This window comes from Chelon labrosus, assembly GCF_963514085.1.
Source record: "Chelon labrosus genome assembly, chromosome: 8".
Classification (NCBI taxonomy): Eukaryota; Metazoa; Chordata; class Actinopteri; order Mugiliformes; family Mugilidae; genus Chelon; species Chelon labrosus.
The window spans coordinates 6,154,758-6,178,514 of NC_140358.1; the positions used below are offsets into that span (position 1 = coordinate 6,154,758).

Here is a 23,757-nt window from a genome sequence, read left to right on the forward strand (position 1 = left end):
TAGATTTTCTATTTTAAGTTGTAGCGGCTGGAGGAGTATGAAATATAGTAATAAAAGTATTTAATTAATGTATAATATTCATCTTCAGTACGGATCTGTTCCTTATTACTCGTTTCATCCAATCCATGAAGGCCCTGCGTCTCCCTCCTTCCCAATAAAACCTTTAGGGCTCAGTTTCATTCCTTCCAGCTCCTGACCATGACTGGTTCCTCTCACAGCTTGCCCTGCTCCTCAGTCCCATGCTCAGGTCGTGTTACAGTAATCTCTTCTCTTGGTTTAAAAGTCACCCTCATTCAGTTGTCAGGGCGGCTGTAATTTCATTTGAGCAGTTCTTTAATTTGAAAACACTTTTGGTTAATCACTTGTAAGCAGCTACTGGTAGTTTTGTGGTTTTCTGGTTACTGGTTGCTCTTGTGCTCTGTAGAAACTTGTGAATATTTGTAGCATTGAGCTTTGTTTGACTGATGTACTGAGGCATCTGAGGGTCTACTTGGTCAAATTTACAGCTTCCATTAGTTAGTGCCAGTCAGACTTTGGGTGCTGGTTGCCATTGTCTAAGCTTGTCGAGTGAGCATAGTTGATATCTGTGAAAGTTTTGTCTCTCTTTTTCTTTTTTGATAATCCACTTAACAAAAAATAACTGAGCTAAATAAATAACAGAAGAAGAAGTTGCTTCCCTTTCCCTTAGTTAAGCTGGGAAGAAAGAAGAAAATCTTTTCCTGATGTGTGAAAACATCACTGAATCCGTTGTCCTATTCACAGCGAATGTTACCTCCCAAGTGTGTAACCAGGGATGAGGGGAGGAATACAAAAGAAAATAGTTCCTGGGAAAAGGAAAAGGAAACAGAGACTGATAACTGTGTGTAAAACAGTGTTTCTTTATTTAAAAACATAAAAAATTTGCTGGTCACAAACTAAACACGACATACCAGAACAGACAGCCAAAAACACAACGGGGAGGGGGGGGGGGGGGGGGGGGGGCACAGGAAAATCAATAAACATTAATAACGTCTTTTCGACAGAAGAGTAGCCAGTACTTCAGAGTTAATACAGTCACCACAAACAAAGTCAGCCTCACGTTTCCACCACTGTGGTCCACCATTTCTCTCCCCTCCCCCACTCTTTAACCATGATCAGCTGAGTAACTGAGTGGAACCTACCGCTGGTAAGAGGATCACCTGGAGGAGGAGAACGGGCAACCAACAGCGGCACTAGGGCCGTAACAGTGAAGATTTCACACTTCACACAAAAAAAGAGTGAACATTGTCTGTAAAAAAGGTTTGTTGTTGAAAAAAATGAGTGACTGACTGGATAACTAAGAAGTGTTATGATCCTCAAAGACCTGGACGAGAACAATGTGGCAGGAAATGCACTTCTAAATTTGTATTCTGTGATAACCAATCAGATGCATTTCACTGCGTGACATCCCACATTACATCACAGCCAACAGTCAGTGAAATACCAACAAGGTCTCTAACAAGAGCCAATGTCAAGATGATCGTGTTATGGGTCACACTGCTTGTTCTTCATCAAGGATGTGAGTGCTTTGTAAGACTTTGCAAGTATTTTCTTAATACATCTATTTAGGTTCATACATTTTATCTTTGCATGGTAGATTTTTAGATCATTGTCACTTAACTATTTTATGTATTGCATGGTTTCTTTCATTTCAGATACATCAACTCCAGTCATACCAGTTGAACTTGGTGAAACTGTTACCTTAACATGTGCTCTGTCTAATATTGATATCTCCAGTAAAGAAATCCAGTGGTACAAACAGACTGTCCCAGATACTCTGAAAACTATCGTGAGATTGTGGATATCTTCGACGCCTGAGTATGCACCAGAGTTTTCCAACTCAAGATGGGAAGTTAATAATGATAACAATTTCAGCAACTTGACCATTTCAAGGATAACCCAGGAGGACGAGGGACTCTATCACTGTGGATTTGCACAGTGGCTCAGGAATACTGAATGGAGTGGGACTATTTATTTGTTAGTTAAAGGTAATATGTCATCTAATTTCATTAAGGTTAGTCAATATTTTAGCCACTGATCTAAGACTTGTCTTTATAAGCAGGAAACACTGAGAGGACATCAACCTATACTGTTGTTCAGACAGTATCAGACTCAGCGACTCTCCAGTGTTCAGTCCTCTCTGACTCTGAGAACAAGACGTGTTCAGGAGATCTCAGTGTGTTCTGGTTCAGAGCTGGATCAGATAAATCTCATCCAAACATCATCTACACTGATGGAGATACAAGTAATGAATGTGAGAGGAAATCCAACACTCAGAAGAGATGTGTCTACAGCTTCTCTAAGGACATCAGCTCCTCTGATGCTGGGACTTACTACTGTGCTGTGGCCACATGTGGAGAGATATTATTTGGAAATGGAACCAAACTGGAAACTGGTATGACTGATTTACAAAATGCGCTCTTACTAAGTCTAATGATATCTCCTTTGAAAACATTCATACAATTTTTGTTTTCTAGCGAAATGTTCTGAATTTATTGCGCTGGTGGTAGCAGTAATCTGTTTGGCCATATCTGTGATTATAAATATCGTTCTCATCTGCCGTCGAACTCCAAGAGCAGTATGTGGACAATACGGAGGTAAGAGCTGTTTACTGTATCTATATATATTTAATACTGTTGTGGTTTTACTCAGAAAGTGTTCACCCACACTTTAAACCTGACCTCCACCAAAGTATTACATTTTAGCTCATTGATATTTTTAAATTTAGCTTGTTGAGTCAGCTGTGGATATTAATCCAAAAGTCAGAATAAGTGAATAATATTTCTCTTTGTATTCATCATTAGGGTCAGAGGGCAGCCCTTCACAAGCAAAACCAGACAACTTGAGCCAACCACTTGCTGTTAATGTAAGTAATGATTCCATGTAATGTGATTTGGTGTAATTGTATGAACACGTTTCCCAACAAACTGAAGTAACAGTATGACTATTTGATCCGTTTTATCTGCTGCATAGACTGAAGATGATCTAAACTATGCTGCACTGCGTTTCTCTGGAGGGAAACCTACAAGAGGGAGAAAGAAGAAAGAGCTGAATGCAGAAGAAAGTGTGTATTCTCATGTGAAATGCTGAATGTGAATGTGAGTCAATAAAAAAAACCTGTTGCTTTATGACAAAATAGTGTCGTACATGCTCTTTACTTTAGATATTTTACCATACTTTTACATAATATGTGTTTGTATATTCCATGATTTTATGATTGTGAGATGTCAAGACAAATTCATTAAAATGACTTAAACGCTTTGTTCGTGTTGAACATTCATAAATGACTGGATGACATATCTCAGTGACACGTATTTACTTAATAGAGAAAATCTTATCTGCCCATGGTAAAACTCTTCATAGAAATTCTCGCTGTTAGAGATCCTGCAGCACAGCCTCTAATTGTTCTGGTCACATTATCAAATGTGCATGTTAGAGTTCAGCCAAAAGAACAGGAAATAGCACACTGAAAAGACTGTTCTTCCTGTACTTTGTGGCTAACGTGATGAAACTGAAACCGACTGCCATCAGTAAATAATAAATTAGGCAATAAATGTTTGAACAGCAAGTTAGTTTTAAGTATTTTGGCATTTTTACTTTCTTAAATATTAACTGGGATGAGGCTTTACTCACTTTCATCCACTGCAAACGTGATTTTATAAGTTGTTAGCTAGCCAGCTTCCACTAAGATGCAGAAGGATTAGTCCACTCCTGCAGTGGTGCAGACAAACAGTTGCTCTTCAAGTGCTTTGTGTCAGTGGAGGAGTAGCAGAGGCTGGGGTCAGTACTGATGAGGCAGATGTAACACACTCAGAAACAATAATTAGTATGCACATGGTCAGCAGGATTCTCTCCCTGACTATAGAAAAGAGCAGATACCTTCATCTTTGACGTTTTCAACAAACTTTGATTTATGAGCTCAGTTTAGGTAAATGAAAGCAATGTAAACACTTCTGTCACAATTATTTATTTTTTAGTGAATTCAACCAAAGGAACAATGGTGACAGCCAGCATCCCTGCCCTGAGTGGATCAGACAAATGGCAACTGATGATGAAGTTTCCAGGTAGATGCACAAACTAGGACTACAGATGGAAATTAGCTTCTGCTAAATCTAATGCACCCATCTATTCTTTTTTTCTGTGCATGTACGCATACTGTCCGTAAACTGAATAAATAAAATAAAATAAAATAAATGCCTCAGGATGTCACATAAATAAGCTAACAGAAACCACTGGCAGACAAGAGTGAACAGTAACCAGTAGTGAACAGAAATAGAAAGCCACAAAACTCCAGGTAACCTTTAGCAAGAATATACAAAGACAACATGTAACCACAACTGGTTATAGAACAAGAGTCACAGAGGCAAGGTGTCTTCTTACCTTTATTTGTGAAATTGTATCTTATGTATTATTAATTAGTGCACATATATGTGTTGTTTATAAAAACATGACTAGTACTACTGTGTCATGTGCCTGTGAACATTGTGGCAGACAGACAGATGAAAGTATTAGTCTCTATGCAGCTCACAGAAAACACTTTCAAACCACTCACAGTCTGTTTGGTATTTTATTTTAATGTATTTTATCACTTTATGTTGTTGACTTGTGGCTCACACCTTTATCAAGGAGTACACTATTTACTCAAGACAGATATTTTCACTTTGAAGCATTAGTTACACAGACATCTGCCTTCATACAATACTTGCAGTCGCCCTTTTTACTCAGAGTCTCACCGCGATTGTGCTTCCTGTCCATATTAGCCAGTAACTACAGACGACTTCTCAGTCTGGTACTTCCTGTTCCTCAAACTGTATGTTTGCTATAGTTTAAAATGCACTTTTACACAAAAAAAGGTAATAATGATCAGTATTGCCAGAGATCAGGATCTCTGAGCTTGAACAGTGAGTTTTAATGCATCTTCGTTTGCTATCACAGATCACATTTTGTCTAACCTAAGACGCGTTGCTGAGATAGCTCACGTCCAGTCACGTATGAATGTTTAACATTAATGAAACATTGAAGTAATTTAATTGAATTTGTCTCTACAACCAACAATCTTAAAAGAATATACATAAAAGAATCACAACAAGCACAGAACCTATGCATGCGCAAAACAAGATGAAACGCAGAACATAAAAAAACTTTGTGATGATTTTGCCTTTTATTGTAGAACAGCACGCTTGTGGTTAAATTAGAAAGGAATCACTACATTCGTTTATTTTCAAAGTGATAAAAGCTACAAACCAACACACTTTTTCTAAATCTCAAATTCTGCATGTAACTTGTGAATAGACACAGTCTTCTGTCTTCAGCTCTTTCGTCTTTCTTCCTCTTGTAGGTTTCCCTCCAGAGAAACGCAGCGCAGCATAGTTCAGATCACCTTCAGTCTATGCAGTAAATTAAACCCTCATTAAACAGTTACACTGTGACTTTAATTTGTTGGGAATCATGTCAATAAAATAACAGCAATTCATGTTATTTGGTGTCATTACTTACATTATCATGTACTGGTTGGCTCAAACCATCTTGCTTTACTTGTGAAGAGCTGCTTTCTGTCCCTAATGATGAATAAAAACCCGTGAGGATATTATGTGCGTTTTTTTATTATTATCCACCACAAAGTTAATTTAAAAATGTCAGAACTAAAATTCATTATGTTCTCTCACATTCAGTTCTGGACATAGATGTGCTAAAGGTTTGGTATAAAAAGGTATGTGATAGAATACAAGAATTATGGAGAATTAAAATTACACAACAACTGTATGATTTAACATGAATTATTAATAATTTTTAAAAAGCATATATGCATTTAGCCTGGAGGTTTGTCCTGTTTTTTATGATGTTACATTTCATCATGCACAGCAACTTAAAACGTGGATACAGTATATTACACTTACCTCCATATTGTCCACATACTCCTCTTGGAGTTCGATAACAGATGAAAATAATATTTATAATCACAGAAATGGTCAAGCAGATTACTGCTACCACCAACACGATAAATTCAGAACTTGCTGTTTGATCTAGAAAATGAAACAAAAAATATGAAATATAAAGGCTTCTGGAAGAGAGGAGATTTCATGAGACTTTGGGTGAACACAGATTATTTTGTATATCACTTCCAGTACTGAACACAAAATCCTACCAGCTTCCAGTTTGGTTCCATTTCCAAATAATATCTCTCCACATGTGGCCACAGCGCAGTAGTAAGTCCCATCATCAGAGGAGCTGATGTCCTTAGAGAAGCGATAAACACATCTCTTCTGAGTCTCAGATGTCTTTCCACATTTGTTACTTGTATTTCCATCAGTGTAGATGATGTTTGAACTAGATTTATGTGATCCAGCTCTGAACCAGAACACACTGAGATCTCCTGGACACGTCTTCTTCTCAGAGTCAGAGAGGACTGAACACTGGAGAGTCCCTGAGTCTCCTGGATGGACTGGATCTGATACTGTCTGAACAACAGTATAGTTTGATGTCCTCTCAGTGTTTCCTGCTCAAAACAAAACAGTGTTAAAAACTGAGTACTTCCACATCAGGATAAGAGGGACTGAAAAACCTAAAGTAAATCAAAGTTTTACCTTCCACTAACAAATATGTCCCACTCCATTTAGTCTTAATCCACTCTGTGATTCCACAGTGGTACATGCCCTCATCCTCTTCAACTGTCCTCATAATGGTCAGGTTGCTAAAACTCTCATCAGTACTTAAGTCAAATCTTGATTGAGAAAATTCAGGACCATGCTTAGGTGGTGTAGATTTATACAATGTCACAATTAAATTAAGAGTATCTCCGACACTCTGCTTGTACCAGTGGATTTCTTCTTTGCTGAGTCCTTGATTGGATAAAGAACATGTAAAGTTTGCAGGTTCTCCAAGCTGAACTGTTTTCACTGTAACCAGTGTATCTAAATGAAAGGAAAACACAGAAGAAGCATTAATTATAAATCATTATGATATTTTCTTGTGGTGTGTAAATTCTCCGAGTAAAAATTTGAAAATAATTCAAGAAATATTGCGTATAATGTGCAAAAGTCTATTTAATGTGTAAATTCTCCACTGAGAAAACTTTTGGACCGAATAAAAGACACTTACATACTGGATGAAGACAAAGCAAAGTAATCCATAACAGGACCATCTTGACATTGTGACTTGTGAGCAGACTTGCTGGTATTTCAATGAGTGAAGGAAGTAAGAAGGTAGTGAGGTCACATTGTAAAATGCGTCTGATTGGTTAACACAGAGAATATTCAGAAGTGCCCTTCCTGTCACGCTGGTCTCATATACTGGGCTTTTTATCACTTTATCATCTCTCTTTCATGTCTTGTCCTTTTCACTGTTAAAACCATTCTCCAGTCTCAGTTTTATTTTTTAAAGCAGTAATTGTCATGGTCACTAGTGCTGCTTGTGGTATGTCCCACAAGAAAAGTCTACATTCTGTTTCTATCTATAATAGTCGTGACAGTGTGTCTGTCAGAGAAGACTGAGGGCTATGTGGGACGGCTTAGCCTCACAAAGAATAGAGCTAATGTGCATTTTATTTATTTTTTATGGCAAACCATGAAGCATTTATTGTCACACATTACACATGTGTTAGCCCCATGGTGGTGCCAGAGAGAAAGTATACAATATCTCAGACTACAAGATTTAAGCTGCGATTTTCCTGTCTGAGACAAAACCACCAGATTATGGCCAAAGCACAGATCATGCTCATCGCAGATGTCTGGTAGATCAGAGCTGTGTTCACATGGTTGACTCTATAGATAAACAAACTGTCTGTGATTCCCCAGGATGTGGATGACTTTGCACATCCAAACCTTGTCAGTACTGGACTCCTTCTAACTCCCGGCTAATGGCCAACAGACAGCAAACAGCAAGTGATGGTACCCACCTGTCACTCAAAGTGGCCTCCCTCAATTATGCATAGTTTTAAACCATTATACCATTTATCAGGTGAGTTAGACAACAATTCAACCCCACACTTGGTAAAATAGAGAAGATAGCAATAGCACTTGAGACCAAAAACTGTGTTTTTGTACCAGGCCTGACTCTCTTTTGGGTCCTTTTGAGAAACTGCAGTTTTGGCGTTGGTTTCATTTGTCAGCCCCTGAGGGTGTCACTAGGTCCTTGCCCACTTTGTGAGATAGCTCCAATAACTTTTGGCAGGCTTGAAATTATCCATGGGGCAATTGATCCAAAGGGAAAATGAAAGGGTTTTATTCTGTCACAATCAACCACAGTGTCACTCAGAGCTGTTGGAGTGCTAGCTGTTAGTGACTATTACTGTTGTAGACTGCCGGTGTGCCTTTGAATATAGTCCAGTCAGCATCAAGATGTAAGTGGAATGGAGTACTACGAGTCCACCTCTTTGATCATCCAGATCTTTCTCACAGACTTGTATTTTATTCTGCAAATGCTGTAATGCCGTCTGAATGACTTCCGGTACTTAGCTAGTGATCAAGATGTTCCTGTGAGACATAATGGGTCAGGACCGTCAGAATGTACTGCTTTCCATGAAGTGGGAATTGTCAGGATCATTTTGCAATTGTAAAAGTAAGTAATGTAATTTAAATAGTGAGTTATACTGTATGATTACATTTATTCATTCATTATCTGTTAATGCTAATTATCTCATCCTCCTGCATAGAAGATCTTGGGGGAGCCTATCCCATCTGTCATTGGGCAGGACCTTTCAAATCATTTGGGTGGGCTTTATGTGATGATGGACTCGTCTGTTCACATATGACATAGTCATACATGTGCTGTCATAGAAGTGAAGTGTTTAGAATCTTCTATCACGTGTGTTGCTAAAGATCCTGACAGCAAAATAACTTCAACGGATCAACAGTTAACAGCGGTTAAGAGAATTATTATTCTCAAGAATTCTTTAATCATTTAATGTCACATGTTTTCTATACTGGATGAAACCATAGACCATATAAAGATGGATGATGGAACAGTTCCTCAGAAGAGAAGCTCCACCTGTTCTATGTTAGTGGATGGGGCTAAACTAACACACTAAAGGATGGTTTCTGCCATAGGCTTTGAGGCCCAGGATTTGAGTTGAACACCAATAACCAATCATTTAAAACAATATGACAATGTCCAGTAAGCTGATGTCAGTTTACCCCTCCCTGAAAGATTAACAGGAGCCACCACTGTGTGCACCATTTGGCTCCACCTTACTTCTAGTTGCTGTAGCCAACTCTGTCTTTTTGCTGTTTGCTGCCCTCTTCAGTGTTGACAAACCCGTTTTTGACAAACCATATAATCTTCACAGACACATAAAACAGTCACATAACATTTTAACCCTTTATTGTCATGTTTTTGTTGTTATTTTTTTTATTTTTTTTTCCTGGCAAATTCAGAAATCATATTTTAACTAATCTAATAAAAACAGACATGATGGTAACAAGTTAGCACTTTATTATAGGTTTAACAATCAAACAATGGTGTTTCATTTTCAACAAGCATATAGAAACTCATGATACTGGCTAAAAAAGAATACATAAAAAGCATAAAAGCAATCTTTTTTATTTTTTATTTTTTTGTCATGGAACATTGATGGAACATTGATCAACTCACACTGTAAAGGGTCAGCGCTATACGCCCACAGAAAGACACACATTCAGCAGGTAACTTGAGAATATACACATTCTTCCGTCTTCAACCCTTTCATCATTCTTCCTCTTGTAGCTTTCTGTTCAGAGAAATGCAGCGCAACAATTATAGACATAAAAATCTAGATAGCATGTATTACGTATTACATATGTATTACCAGAGAGCACTTACATCCTTGATGACAGAGGAGCAGTGTAACCCATAACGAGGCCATCTTTAGACTGTGTTAATTAGGAAACTTTTTAGTTATTTCAGTGTTAGAAGGCGTGGCCTCCAGCCCACAAAATGGATCTGACTGGTTGTCACACAATGTACGATCAAAGTGTGCATTTCCTGCCACACTGGTCTTGTACTGCTCTGAAGTGTATTTCTCAAATGCTCATTTTAGCTCCTGTCTAGGTCTGATTTTTATTTCAAAACCATGTAAATGCCCATGTCTGAATGCCAAACGTTAAAGTAAAAATGGATAGTCTGGTACAAAGAAGGTCTCAGTATGTATAGATCATTTTTATGTAACTCATCCATGTAAATGTATTGCATCATAACCCTTGATAGGGCACTCATTGAAATACTTGGAAATTACTCATTTCAACCCTAAAGTGTTACTGTAGGGCATAAAGGCCTTTTAGTTTTGTAACAGTTTTTTAATTTTTTTTTATTTTAATGTAGAAAATCAATGTCAATGAAATTACCAAATATGGTTCCTCACCCTATGAAGAGTTAAAGTTAGGAGTAATTGTGCGTGGACACTTTGAGTGACAGGTGTGTACTATCACAGGTTGTTAGCTGTCTCTCTAAGTAAGCATCAGCTCTATCACACTTCACCTCTTTGCAGATTTCTTAATTACCCAGTATTATAAGGTATCGCCAAGATGGCGACGGGTGGAGACATCCTCACCTTGGCCAACGCAAGAAAGTGGAGACGCAATGTCCATATTTATATACATTGTATGGTTGAAACATGAACCATAATGAAATCCCAATGGAGTGTTATCAGACTAACATTCTGATAAGAATTTAATCTGGCTACCTCAAGGCTTTGAGGCCAAGGCTTTGAGTTGAACACCAATAACCAATCATTTAAAACAACATGACAATATCCAGTGAGCTGATGTCAGTTTACCTATCGAACAGGTCAGGGACCCCTCCCTGAGAGATTAACAGGAGCCGCCACTGCAGTTATGATGACAAATCTGTGGTGGTTCTAAGAAAAGTTCAAAGAAAAGTCCTGAGAGACAAAGTAAGATCGACTGAGAACCAGACAGGAGTTGGATCATCAAGTAGCAGAATAATATACACATTGCTTTGATTTGCTTTCAAGATTTTTCTTCAGTGTCTTGTTTGCTGTCCAGGATTCCCTTATAATGTCCCACCACCTACATTTTTGCAAGACACATGTTCAAAGTGGTTGATCAAAACACTATGAGTGAACCAACTGACCAAACTCGAGCAGACAGGTGACAAAATGGAGCATTTCAGACAGAGGGTGAAAAGAGGTGAAGCAACAACTTTGAGTTTAAGTGAAAAAAAGGGTTCTGAACATGAGAAGCATGACACATATAGTAGACTATTAAAATGCAACATAGTTTAATACACGTCACTGCAGCACAAGACTGGTGTTGCAGGAAATGCACTCTGATTGGACATTCTGTGACAACCAGTCAGATGTATTTTGTGGTTTGGATCGCCACTCCCCCTTGTATGACTGAAATAATTGAAAGGTTTCCTAATTAACACAGTTTTAAGATGGCCCTGTTATGGGTTACACTGCTTCTTTTCCATCGAGGATGCAAGTGCTCTCTGACTATAACGTAATATGCATGCTTACTAGATGTTTGTGCTTTTGGACTTCTTATTTTACTTCTTTGTGGACTAAATGTACTTTATTGTTTTCGGTTCAGGGTTTAACTTGTTGAACCTGCGATTCTCACATGTCTAAAGGAGAGCTCGGCAGCCGAGCACTTCACTGGTACAAGCAGAGTAATGGGGATACTCTGAAATGCAATCCATTTCAGAGTATCCCCAGTACTTGTACCAGTGAAGTGCTCGACTGCCGAGCTCTCCTTTAGGCCACGCACATGTGACTTGGGGAAGATGGGGCCTTAATCATGTGTCTCAGAAACCCCTAGATGGGGCATAACAGTAGGTTATGACCACTCGCCACTGGGTCACTCCTTTTTGTGGGAGAGAGTAACTCAGTTTGACACAGACTTTAGGCTTTGTGAATTTTACATTCACACAAGGTAATTTATTTGATGGCATCACCCTAGCGTTACCATCACCTCAATGTTTTCACATATTCTGTGAACACTGGCTGGATAGATTGGCTTGGCAGAAAGTGTGCATCACGGTTCCCAGATGATGAATCGTGATTACTGTGGTTGTGTCAAACAGGAACAAGACTTCAGAAATCCTTACATCCCTGATTTGCTCAAACTAAAAAAGAATCTCTCTTGTATTTGTGTCTTGTTGATGTATTGCTGCTCACACTACAGACCTGATTTCAGACTAGATGGACTGATTATAAGATTTTTTTAAATCAAAGCCATGATTTCTATTTTCCACTCTTTTTGGATGTCTCCCACATTGACTCTCAGATTTTGACCCAGAGCAGTTCAAAGTAGTTCAACAACAGCATATTTGTTACAACTCCCAAACTCGTGTGAGCTTTGACCTGATCCAGTGTTTTTGTCTGAGACAGGTAGGTCACAGTTTAAATATTTTAGTCTGAAGTCTTCTTGGGTTTTCCTCTAGCCACACCATAGGGTAGAGCAGTGATTATGACTGATGTTTTCGAGTATGTTTATTGTGAGGCTAAACCAACACACTTGGCCTTCAGGCTCCTCTGACGGACACAGCGTCACAACCATTGTCAATAATGAGTCAGTGTATGAATGTTACAATCACCTAGGATAAACAGTTAAAAACAGTCAAAAGTAACCAGTCTGGAAGACTGCTACAAAACATGAAAGAGAGGTGATCAGATTCACAAAGCCCTGTATGAGACCACTGTGACAGGAAGTGTACTTTTGAATCTATTCTCAGTAAACCAATCAGATGCATTTTACGATGTGACCTCCCCACCTCCTTACACCCTTCACTCTCTGAAATACCAAAAAGTCTCTGAACAAGTCACAATGTCAAGATGGTCCTGTTATGGATTACATTGCTTTGTCTTCATCCAGTATGTAAGTGCTCTTTTGTTCTGTACAACAGTTTTCTCAGTGGAGAGTTTTCAAACTAAAGCGATCATTTTTCAGCAGAACTACTGCACACCATACACATTTTTCTTTAATTATTTTCTGTGTTTTCCTTTAAATTCAGATGCGCTGGTTCCAGTGAAAACAGTTCAACTCGGTGAACCAGCCACATTTACATGTGTCATACCAAAGGAAGAACTCAGCAATAGAGTAATCTACTGGTACAAGCAGAGTGTTGGAGATTCTCTGAATATAATTGTAACATTGATAAAATCTACAACAGAGTATGCACCAGATGTTTTAAAATCAAGATTTGACTTAAGTACTGATGACAGTATCACCAACCTGACCATTTTGAGGACAGTTGAAGAGGATGAGGGCATGTACCACTGTGGAATCACAGAGTGGATTAAGACTAAATGGAGTGTTACATATTTGTTAGTAGAAGGTAAAAATGTCATCTACATCTACTAAGTTTTTCAGTTCTTCTAAACATGATTTCAAAAATGTTACAAATGTGTTTGGAAGTACTCAGTTTTTAATACTGTTTTGTTTTGAGCAGGAAACACTGAGAGGACATCAACCTATACTGTTGTTCAGACAGTATCAGATCCAGTCCGTCCAGGAGACTCAGTGACTCTCCAGTGTTCAGTCCTCTCTGACTCTGAGAACAAGATGTGTCCAGGAGATCTCAGTGTGTTCTGGTTCAGAGCTGGATCACATAAATCTCCTTCAAACATCATCTACACTGATGGAGATACAAGTAATGAATGTGAGAAGAGATCTGAGACTCAGAGGAGATGTGTCTACAGCTTCTCTAAGGACATCAGCTCCTCTGATGCTGGGACTTACTACTGTGCTGTGGCCACGTGTGGACAGATATTATTTGGAAATGGAACTAAACTGGAAACTGGTATGATACTGTGCTCAGTACTGAGAGTGATTTTAAGTCTCATTAAATCTGATCTCTTTCAGAAAAAAATAATATTTTTTTCCTCCTTGTTTTTAGATCAAACAGCAAGTTCTGAATTTATTGCACCGGTGGTAGCAATAATCTGCTTGGCCATATCTGTGATTGTGCATTTTCTTTTCATCTGTTACCAAACTCCAAGAGCATGTGAACAAAATGACGGTAAGTTCTGTTTAAATATTTGGACTGAATGAATCGGAATTAAATGTAACTGTACAAGATAAGACTGACCACGATCTCATCTTCTGGACTAAAATATCAGCAGACATTTCTGCATACTGGTCTTCAGCACACAATGTCAACAACTGAGGTGGCAAATGTTGTTATTTTTAGTTTGTTCACATTTAAATTTTGAATTGATTTGTTTGATTTGGAAGAATGTTGTATAATACAGAGCAGAGCATAAAGCCGCTCTCCAGACGGTTTATAGCTACTGCTTATTGTCAACTCTTGCCCCTAGTGGATTTAAACTTGCTGAATCATCTGAGTGTGAAAAGCCTGATTAAAAAAGTAATATTTTTATTTTATTATTCATTATCAGAAAACGCCTGGTCACAGGTTGTATACCTCTGGAAGAAAAGCACTGAGACAAAGAAGGAAGGAAGAGCTGAAGTCCAGAGAAAGTACTGTTTGTCAAGTTAAATGTTGATTAATGTGTGTTTCTGTGGACCAGCCCTTTACAGTGGGAATGAATAAATAACTGTTGTGGGTTACTCACTCGCTTGTTATTACATGATAAAAGCCAAATTGTGATGCAGACTTCTTTGTGTTTAATGTTTTGCCAATATCATATTATGACTGCATATGCTTGTTGTTATTTTTTTTTCCTGTAAGAAAAAACACAAAGAGATTTAAAGTAATAAAAAAAGCTAAAGCATTTAAGCTACAGTATTAAAACGTACACATTTTTCATCATACTTCTGACACTGAAATATGTATTTTCTTTTTTTTTTTCTTGTCATATCTCAATGCTATTTGTAAATGCACATTATGAAAATAAAATTCTGAATGATAAGGATTTATGTGTGACTGATTCCAGACATAGGAGGTGACATTCAGTGGGAAACTTAAGCGCATGATGCAAACAGATCCCGTGCAGCATAGCTAGTTCTGTTAGTCACTACTAGTTACTATTATTATGTATTGCAGTGCTGGTTGTGTGGTGTATAGACGTTTAGAAGAACAAACCAAGAACATAACTAGCAGAGGTAGTCCGACTACAACAAAGAAGCAACCTAAGCTCTGTGCTACAAACCAAGTTCAACATATCCAGGAATATTTTTAAAATCTGGCTCTACTGACCCGAACATCAGCAATATCAATAGGAGATCACACCACAGTTGTCAGCTCAGCATGTCCACCCAGCTGAGTTATTTGTGTTTTTATCACATGACCTGAGCAGTGGATCGTCCTGGTATCACAACATATTCTGCTATCCATCAGAGGTAAATTCACCTCAAGCAGCAATCATCTGGGCTAAAAATTGGGCTTTAGCTTAAAAAAATTTAAGCTAAAGCGTAATCTGCAAAAACTGTAGTTCATCAAATGGCCACTTGAGGCTGGTTTTAAAAGTGAGTTAATCCCCACAAAAATTTATAGTAAAATGAATGGTGTGTGTGTATTTATACAACTCATTGATTTTAGTTATTTTAAGGCTTTAAGTTATACATAATGAGGGACGAGCACTTCACATGACAGTTGGTTGCTGTTACAGGTTGATAGCCGCCCATCTCAACTTCACTCACGCTCCACCTCTCTGTCTGTTAATCTTGAGTTAGGCTGAGTCAGATGAGGGAACAGAGACAGTGATGGTATTCACACTGAGCTTCAAAACCCACGCTCCAGGAAACTTATGGCTGACGTCACAGAGGGTTTGTCCATTTTTATATTCAGTACCGTACAGCCCATGATTAACCTGCATACGTCATACACATGCTGACTTGTTGGTGTAATTACACTCTCTACCAGATGAAGGAGACAAAACTTTGGTACCCTAGTTTTGATATTTTAAGTTGTATCTGCTGGAGGAGTATGAAAAATAGTAATAAAAGTACTGAATTAATGTATAATATTCATCTTCAGTACGGATCTGTTCCCCATTAGAAGTTTCATCCAATCCATGAAGGCCCTGCATCTCCCTCCTTCCCAATAAAACCTTCAGGGCTCAGTTTCATTCATTCCAGCTCCTGACCATGACTGGTTCCTCTCACAGCTTGCTCTGCTCCTCAGTCCCATGCTAAAGTCATGTTACAGTAATCTCTTCTCTTGGTTTAAAAGTGACCCTCATTCAGTTGTCAGGGTGACTGTAATTTCATTTCAGCAGTTCTCTAATTTGAAAACCTTTTGGTTACTTCTTTTTATAATCACTTGCAAGCAGCTACTGGTAGCTTTGTGGTTTTCTGGTTAGTGGTTGCTCTTGTGCTCTGTACAAACTCACTTGTGAATATTTGTAGCATCGAGCTTTGTTTGACTGATGCACTGTGGCATCTCTGGCTCTACTTGGTCAAATTTACACACAAACACAAACATCAGCTTCCATTAGTTAGTGCCAGTCAGACTTTGGGTGCTGGTTGCCATTGTCTTAGCTTGTCTAGTGAGCATAGCTGACATCTGTGAAAGTTTTGTCTCTCCTTTTCTTTTTGATAATCCACTAAACAATAAATAACAGAAGATTTTAAGTTGCTTCCCTTTCCCTTTGTTAAGCTGAAACGTAAGAAAAGAAATCTTCTCCAGATTTGTGATATCATCACTGAATTCGTTGCCCTGTTCACAGTGAAGACTTCACACTTCACACAAAAAAGAGTGAACACTGTCTGTAAAAAAGGTTTGTTGTTGAAAAAAATGAGTGACTGACTGGATAACTAAGAAGTGTTATGATCCTCAAAGACCTGGACGAGAACAATGTGGCAGGAAGTGCACTTCTAAATTTGTATTCTGTGATAACCAATCAGATGCATTTCACTGCGTGACATCCCACATTACATCACAGCCAACAGTCAGTGAAATACCAACAAGGTCTCTAACAAGAGCCAATGTCAAGATGATCGTGTTATGGGTCACACTGCTTGTTCTTCATCAAGGATGTGAGTGCTTTCTAAGACTTTGCAAGTATTTTCTTAATAGATCTATTTAGGTTCATACATTTTATCTTTGCATGGTTGATTTTTTTACATCATCGTCACTTACTATTTTGTGTATTGCATGGTTTCTTTCATTTCAGACACATTAACTCCAGTCAAACCAGTTGAACTTGGTGAAACTGTTACCTTAACATGTGCTCTGTCTGATACTGAGATCACCCGTAAAGAAATCCACTGGTACAAACAGACTGTCCCAGATACTCTGAAAACTATTGTGAGATGGCGGAAATCTTCGACTGCTTACTATACACCAGAGTTTAATAACTCAAGATGGGAAGTTAATAATGATAACAATTTCAGCAACTTGACCATTTCAAGGATAACCCAGGAGGACGAGGGACTCTATCACTGTGGAATTGCACAGTGGCTCAGCAATACTGAATGGAGTGGGACATATTTGTTAGTAAAAGGTAATATATCATCTAATTTCATTAAGGTTAGTCAATATTTTAGCCACTGATCTAAAACTTGTCTTTATAAGCAGGAAACACTGAGAGGACATCAACCTATACTGTTGATCAGACAGTATCAGATCCAGTCCATCCAGGAAACTCAGCGACTCTCCAGTGTTCAGTCCTCTCTGACTCTGAGAACAAGACGTGTCCAGGAGATCTCAGTGTGTTCTGGTTCAGAGCTGGATCACATAAATCTCATCCAGACATCATCTACACTGATGGAGATACAAGTAATGAATGTGAGAGGAAATCCAACACTCAGAAGAGATGTGTTTATCGCATCTCTAAGAACATCAGCTCCTCTGATGCTGGGACTTACTACTGTGCTGTGGCCACATGTGGAGAGATATTATTTGGAAACGGAACTAAACTGGAAGCTGGTAGGATTGATTTACAAAATACATTCTTACTAAGTCTAATGATATCTCCTTTGAAAACATTCATACAATTTTTGTTTTCTAGAGTCAGCAACATGTTCTGAATTTATTGCGCTGGTGGTAGCAGTAATCTGTTTGGCCATATCTGTGATTATAAATATCGTTCTCATCTGCCGTCGAACTCCAAGAGCAGTATGTGGACAATACGGAGGTAAGAGCTGTTTACTGTATCTATATATATTTAATACTGTTGTGGTTTTACTCAGAAAGTGTTCACCCACACTTTAAACCTGACCTCTACCAAAGTATTACATTTTAGCTCATTGATATTTTTAAATTTAGCTTGTTGAGTCAGCTGTGGATATTAATCCAAAAGTCAGAATAAGTGAATAATATTTCTCTTTGTATTCATCATTAGGGTCAGAGGGCAGCCCTTCACAAGCAAAACCAGACAACTTGAGCCAACCACTTGCTGTTAATGTAAGTAATGATTCCATGTAATGTGATTTGGTGTAATTGTATGAACACGTTTCCCAACAACCTGAAGTAACAGTATGACTATTTGATCCGTTTTATCTGCTGCATAGACTGAAAATGATCTGAACTATGCTGCACTGCGTTTCTCTGGAACGAAACCTACAAGAGGAAGAAAGAAGAACGAGTTGAATGCAGAAGAAAGTGTGTATTCTCATGTGAAATGTTGAATGTGAATGTGAGTCAATAAAAAAAAAATGTTGGTTTAAGATTTCCTTGAAAGTAAAGGATTGTAACAGATTCGTTTCCCCTTTTATTTTTAAAGCAAGTTGTTTTATGACAAAGTTGTGCCGTACATGCTCTTTATTTTAGATATTTTACTATACTCAGGCTCAGCCTTAGAGATAGGGTTAGGAGCTCGGACATACGGGAGGAGCTCAGAGTAGAGCTGCTGCTCCTCCATGTCGAGAGGAGTCAGTTGAGGTGGCTAGGACATCTGGCAAGGATGCCTCCCGGACGCCTCCCGGGAGAGGTGTTTCGGGCATGTCCCACCGGTAGGAGACCTCGAGGCCGACCCAGGACACGATGGAGGGGTTATATCTCTCGTCTGGCCTGGGAACGCCTGGGGGTTCCGGAGGAGGAGCTGGCTGAAGTGGCTGGGGAGAGGGCTGTCTGGGCTTCCCTGCTGAAGCTGTTGCCCCCGCGACCCGGACCCAGATAAGCGGAAGACGACGAGTACGAGTAATACTATACTTTTACATAATATGTGTTTGTATATTTTATGATTTTATTATAAATAAAAAAAAATATGATACATTGGTGAGGTGGTTAGCACTGATGCCTCACAGCAAGAAGGTCCTGGGTTCGAATCCATGGGCCGACTGAGTTGAGTTTGCATGTTCTCTCTTGCATGTTTTCTCTCCAAGTACTCCGGCTTCCTCCCACCATCCAAAGACATGCTGGTTAGGTGAACTGATGATTCTAAATTGGCCGTAGGTGTGAATGTGAGTGTGAATGGTTGTCTGTCTCTCTGTTAGCCCTGTGATAGACTGGCGACCTGTCCAGGGTGTAAGCTGGGATAGGATCCAGCAGACCCCGTGACCCTTCACAGGAACAAGCGGTTACAGAAGATGAATGAACGAATAAAATATTAATCTAATCTAAATATTGGTACAAGTTTTTTTCTGAAAAATTCTGCTTAAATGAGGATTTTACTGTTTTTCAAGCAATAAAATCTTATAATATACAGTCAAAATATTAATTGTGTTCACATAAACTCTGAAGAGCATAAAGATTGTGAGATGTCAAGACAAATTTATTAAAATGACTTAAACGCTTTATTCGTGTTGAACATTTATAAATGACTGGATGTGATGTATCTCAGTGACACGTGATTTACTTAATAGAGACAATCTGATCTACCCATGGTAAAACTCTTCATAGAAATTCTCACTGTTAGAGATCCTGCAGCACAGCCTCTAATTGTTCTGGGCACATTATCAAATGTGTATGTTAGAGTTCAGCCAAAAGAACAGGAAATAGCACACTGAAAATACTGTTCTTCCTGTTCTTTGTGGCTAACGTGATGAAACTGAAACTGACTGCCATCAGTAAATAATAAATTAGGCAATAAATGTTTGAACATCAAGTTAGTTTTAAGTCTTTTGGCATTTTTACTTTCTTAAATATTAACTGGGAGGAGACTTTACTCACTTATCCACTGCAAACGTGATTTTATAAGTTGTTAGCTAGCCAGCAGCTTCCACTAAGATGCAGAAGGGTTAGTCCACTCCTGCAGTGGTGCAGACAAACAGTTGCTCTTCAAGTGCTTTGTGTTAGTAGAGGAGTTGCAGAGGGTGGGGTCAGTACTGACAGCCAGCACCCCTGCCCTGAGTGGATGAGACAAATGGCGACTGATGATGAAGTTTCTGGGTAGATGCACAAACTAGGACTACAGATGGAAATTAGCTTCTGCTAAATCTAATGCGCCCACCTATTCTTTTTTTCTTTTTAAAGGATTAAGGTACGCATACTGTCCGTAAACTGAATAAAATAAATAAAATAAAATAAATGCCTCAGGATGTCACATAAATAAACTAAAAGAAACCACTGGTAGACAAGAGTGAACAGTAACCAGTAGTGACCAGAAACAGAAAGCCACAAAACTCCAGGTAACCTTTAGCAAGAATACACAAAGACAACAAGTAACCACAACTGGTTATAGAACAAGAGTCACAGAGGCAAGGTGTCTTCTTAGCTTTATTTGTGAAATTATATCTTATGTATTATTAATTAGTGCACATATATGTGTTGTTTATAAAAACATGACTAGTACTACTGTGCCATGTGCCTGTGAACATTGTGGCAGACAGACAGATGAAAGTATTAGTCTCTATGCAGCTCACAGAAAACACTTTCAAACCAATCACAGTCTGTTTGGTATTTTATTTGAATGTATTTTATCACTTTATGTTGTTGACTTGTGGCTCACACCTTTATCAAAGAGTACATTATTTACTCAAGACAGATATTTTCACTCTAAAGCATTAGTTACACAGACATCTGCCTTCAAACAATACTTGCAGCCCCCCTTTTCACTCAGAGTCTCACCGCGATTGTGCTTCCTGTTCCATGTTAGCCAGTAAATACAGACGACTTCTCAGTCTGGTACTTCCTTTTCCTTAAACTGTACTTTAAAATACACTTTTTTACAAAAGGTAACAATTATAATGACCAGTACTACCAGAGAAAACCAGCTGTGGTGCAGGATCTCTGAGCTTGAACAGTGAGAGCGTCTTAGTTTGCTATCACAGATCACATATTGTCTAATCTAACACGCGTTGCTGAGATAGCTCACGTCCAGTCACGCATGAATGTTTAACATTAATGAAATATTGAAGTAATTTAATTTAATTTGTCTCTACAACACACAATCTTAAAAGAATATACATGAAAGAATCACAACAAGCACAGAATCTATGCATGCGCAAAACAGAGATGAAACGCAGAACATAAAAAAACTTTGTGATGATTTTGCCTTTTATCGTAGAACAGCACGCTTGTGGTTAAATTAGAAAGGAATCACTACATTCATTTATTTTCAAAGCGATAAAAGCTACAAACCAACACACTTTTTCAGAATTTCAAATTCTGCATGTAACTTGAGAATAGACACAGTCTTCTGTCTTCAACTCTTTCGTCTTTCTTCCTCTTGTAGGTTTCCCTCCAGAGAAACGCAGCGCAGCATAGTTCAGGTCACCTTCAGTCTATGCAGTAAATGAAAGCCTCATTAAACAGTCACACTGTGACTTTAATTTGTTGGGAATCATGTCAATAAAATAACAGCAATTCATGTTATTTGGTGTCATTACTTACATTATCATGTACTGGTTGGCTCAAACCATCTTGCTTTACTTGTGAAGAGCTGCTTTCTGTCCCTAATGATGAATAAAACCCGTGAGGATATTATGTATATTTTTTATTATTATCCACAGTTGCCTCCACAAAGTTAATTTAAAAATGTCTAAACTAAAATTCATTATGTTCCATCCCATTCAGTTCTGGACATAGATGTGCTAAAGGTTTGGTATAAAAAGGTATGTGATAGAATACAAGAATCATGGAGAATTAAAATTACACAACAACTGTATGATTTAACATGAATTATTAATAATTTTTAAAAAGCATATATGCATTTAGCCTGGAGGTTTGTCCTGTTTTTTTATGATGTTACATTTTATCATTGCACAGCAGGTTAAAAAAACGTGGATAAAATATACTACACTTACCTCCATATTGTCCACATACTCCTCTTGGAGTTCGATAACAGATGAAAATAATATTTATAATCACAGAAATGGTCAAGCAGATTATTGCTACCACCAGCGCAATAAATTCAGAAATTGCTGTTTGATCTAGAAAATGAAACAAAAAATATAAAGTATAAAGGCTTCTGGAAGAGAGGAGATTTCATTAGACTTTGGGTGAGCACAGATTATTTTGTATATCACTTCAACTACTGAACACAAAATCCTACCAGCTTCCAGTTTAGTTCCATTTCCAAATAATATCTCTCCACATGTGGCCACAGCACAGTAGTAAGTCCCAGCATCAGAGGAGCTGATGTTCTTAGAGAAGTGATAAACACATCTCTTCTGAGTCTCAGATGTCTTTCCACATTTGTTACTTGTATTTCCATCAGTATAGATGATGTTTGAACTAGATTTATGTGATCCAGCTCTGAACCAGAACACACTGAGATCTCCTGGACACGTCTTGTTCTCAGAGTCAGAGAGGACTGAACACTGGAGAGTCACTGAGTCTCCTGGACGGACTGGATCTGATACTGTCTGAACAACAGTATAGGCTGATGTCCTCTCAGTGTTTCCTGCTCAAAACAAAACAGAATTTAAAACTGAGGACAAACACATTTTTGGCATTTTTCACATTATGATAAGAGGGACTGAAAAACTTAAAGTAAATCAAAGTTTTACCTTCCACTAACAAATATGTCCCACTCCATTTAGTCTTAATCCACTCTGTGATTCCACAGTGGTACATGCCCTCATCCTCTTCAACTGTCCTCATAATGGTCAGGTTGCTAAAACTCTCATCAGTACTTAAGTCAAATCTTGACTGAGAAAATTCAGGTCCATACTCAGGTGTAGATTTAGATTTATACACTGTCACAATTAATTTAAGAGTATCTCCGACACTCTGCTTGTACCAGTGGATTTCTCCAATGTCGAGTCCTTGATTGGATAAAGAACATGTAAAGTTTGCAGGTTCTCCAAGCTGAACTGTTTTCACTGTAACCAGGGTATCTAAATGAAAGGAAAACACAGAAAAAGCATTAGTTATAAATCATTATGATGTGGAAAAGTTACAATCCAAATGTTTTATCATGGTGTGTATATTTTCTGATTAAAACTTTTGAAAATAATTCAAGAAATATTGCATATAATGTGCAAAAGTCTATTTGGTGTGTAAGTTCTCCACTGAGAAAACTTTTGGGCAGAATAAAATGGCACTTACATACTGGATGAAGACAAAGCAATGTAATCCATAACAAGACCATCTTGACATTGTGACTTGTGAGCAGACTTGCTGGTATTTCAATGAGTGAAGGAAGTGAGAAGGTAGTGAGGTCACATTGTAAAATGCGTCTGATTGGTTAACACAGAGAATATTCAGAAGTGCCCTTCCTGTCACGCTGGTCTCATATACTGGGCTTTTTTTATCACTTTATCATCTCTTTTTAATGTCTTTCTCTTTTCACTGTAAAAACATTCTCCAGTCTGAGTTTTATTTTTTTTTAAAGCAGTAATTGTCATGGTCACTACTCACAAAAAATAGAGCTAAAGTGCATTTTATTTATTTTATGGCAAACCATAAAGCATTTATTGTCACACATGACACGTGTGTCAGCCCCATGGTGGTGCCAGAGAGAAAGTATACAATATCTCAGACTACAAGATTTAAGCTGCGATTTTCCTGTCT

General features: G+C 38.2%; 4 protein-coding genes across 4 annotated transcripts; 2 read left to right on the forward strand and 2 right to left on the reverse strand.

Moving 5' to 3' along the window:
• Positions 1-1,645: 1,645 nt before the first annotated feature.
• LOC311491331 (signal-regulatory protein beta-2-like) lies at positions 1,646-14,883 on the forward strand (the record flags this gene model as incomplete). Its single annotated transcript, XM_084549236.1, has 4 exons — positions 1,646-2,006; positions 13,405-13,755; positions 13,852-13,974; positions 14,852-14,883. 4 exons carry the CDS (start codon positions 1,646-1,648, stop codon positions 14,881-14,883), a joined length of 867 nt encoding a protein of 288 aa, XP_084405362.1.
• Positions 4,994-7,780, reverse strand: LOC311492307 (uncharacterized protein). Its single transcript, XM_084550546.1, has 6 exons — positions 7,117-7,780; positions 6,603-6,929; positions 6,164-6,514; positions 5,916-6,041; positions 5,515-5,576; positions 4,994-5,405 (listed from the first exon to the last, which is right to left on the reverse strand). Exons 1-6 carry the CDS (start codon positions 7,157-7,159, stop codon positions 5,283-5,285), a joined length of 1,032 nt encoding a protein of 343 aa, XP_084406672.1. The 5' UTR covers positions 7,160-7,780; the 3' UTR covers positions 4,994-5,282.
• A 1,594-nt stretch (positions 14,884-16,477) lies between the features above and the next one.
• Positions 16,478-18,072, forward strand: LOC311491332 (signal-regulatory protein beta-2-like; the record flags this gene model as incomplete). Its single annotated transcript, XM_084549237.1, has 3 exons — positions 16,478-17,362; positions 17,437-17,787; positions 17,870-18,072. Exons 1-3 carry the CDS (start codon positions 17,014-17,016, stop codon positions 18,070-18,072), a joined length of 903 nt encoding a protein of 300 aa, XP_084405363.1. The 5' UTR covers positions 16,478-17,013.
• Positions 18,073-21,213: 3,141 nt separating this feature from the next.
• LOC311492306 (signal-regulatory protein beta-2-like) lies at positions 21,214-23,335 on the reverse strand (the record flags this gene model as incomplete). The annotated part of the gene is made up of 6 exons (XM_084550545.1): positions 21,214-21,524; positions 21,634-21,695; positions 22,047-22,172; positions 22,295-22,645; positions 22,752-23,081; positions 23,293-23,335. The coding sequence occupies 6 exons, from the start codon at positions 23,333-23,335 to the stop codon at positions 21,402-21,404; spliced, it is 1,035 nt and encodes a 344-aa protein (XP_084406671.1). The 3' UTR covers positions 21,214-21,401.
• Positions 23,336-23,757: the final 422 nt, after the last annotated feature.

Bases quoted from the DNA above. Each gene is read 5' to 3' on its own strand.
- LOC311492307 (XM_084550546.1), bottom strand. From the start codon at position 7,159: ATGGTCCTGTTATGGATTACTTTGCTTTGTCTTCATCCAGTAT. The intron at 6,515-6,602 runs GTAAAACTTTGA...TGTTTTGAGCAG, and splicing joins GACATATTTGTTAGTGGAAG to GAAACACTGAGAGGACATCA. The intron at 5,577-5,915 runs GTAAGTGTAATA...ATTCATCATTAG, and splicing joins AGTATGTGGACAATATGGAG to GGACAGAAAGCAGCTCTTCA.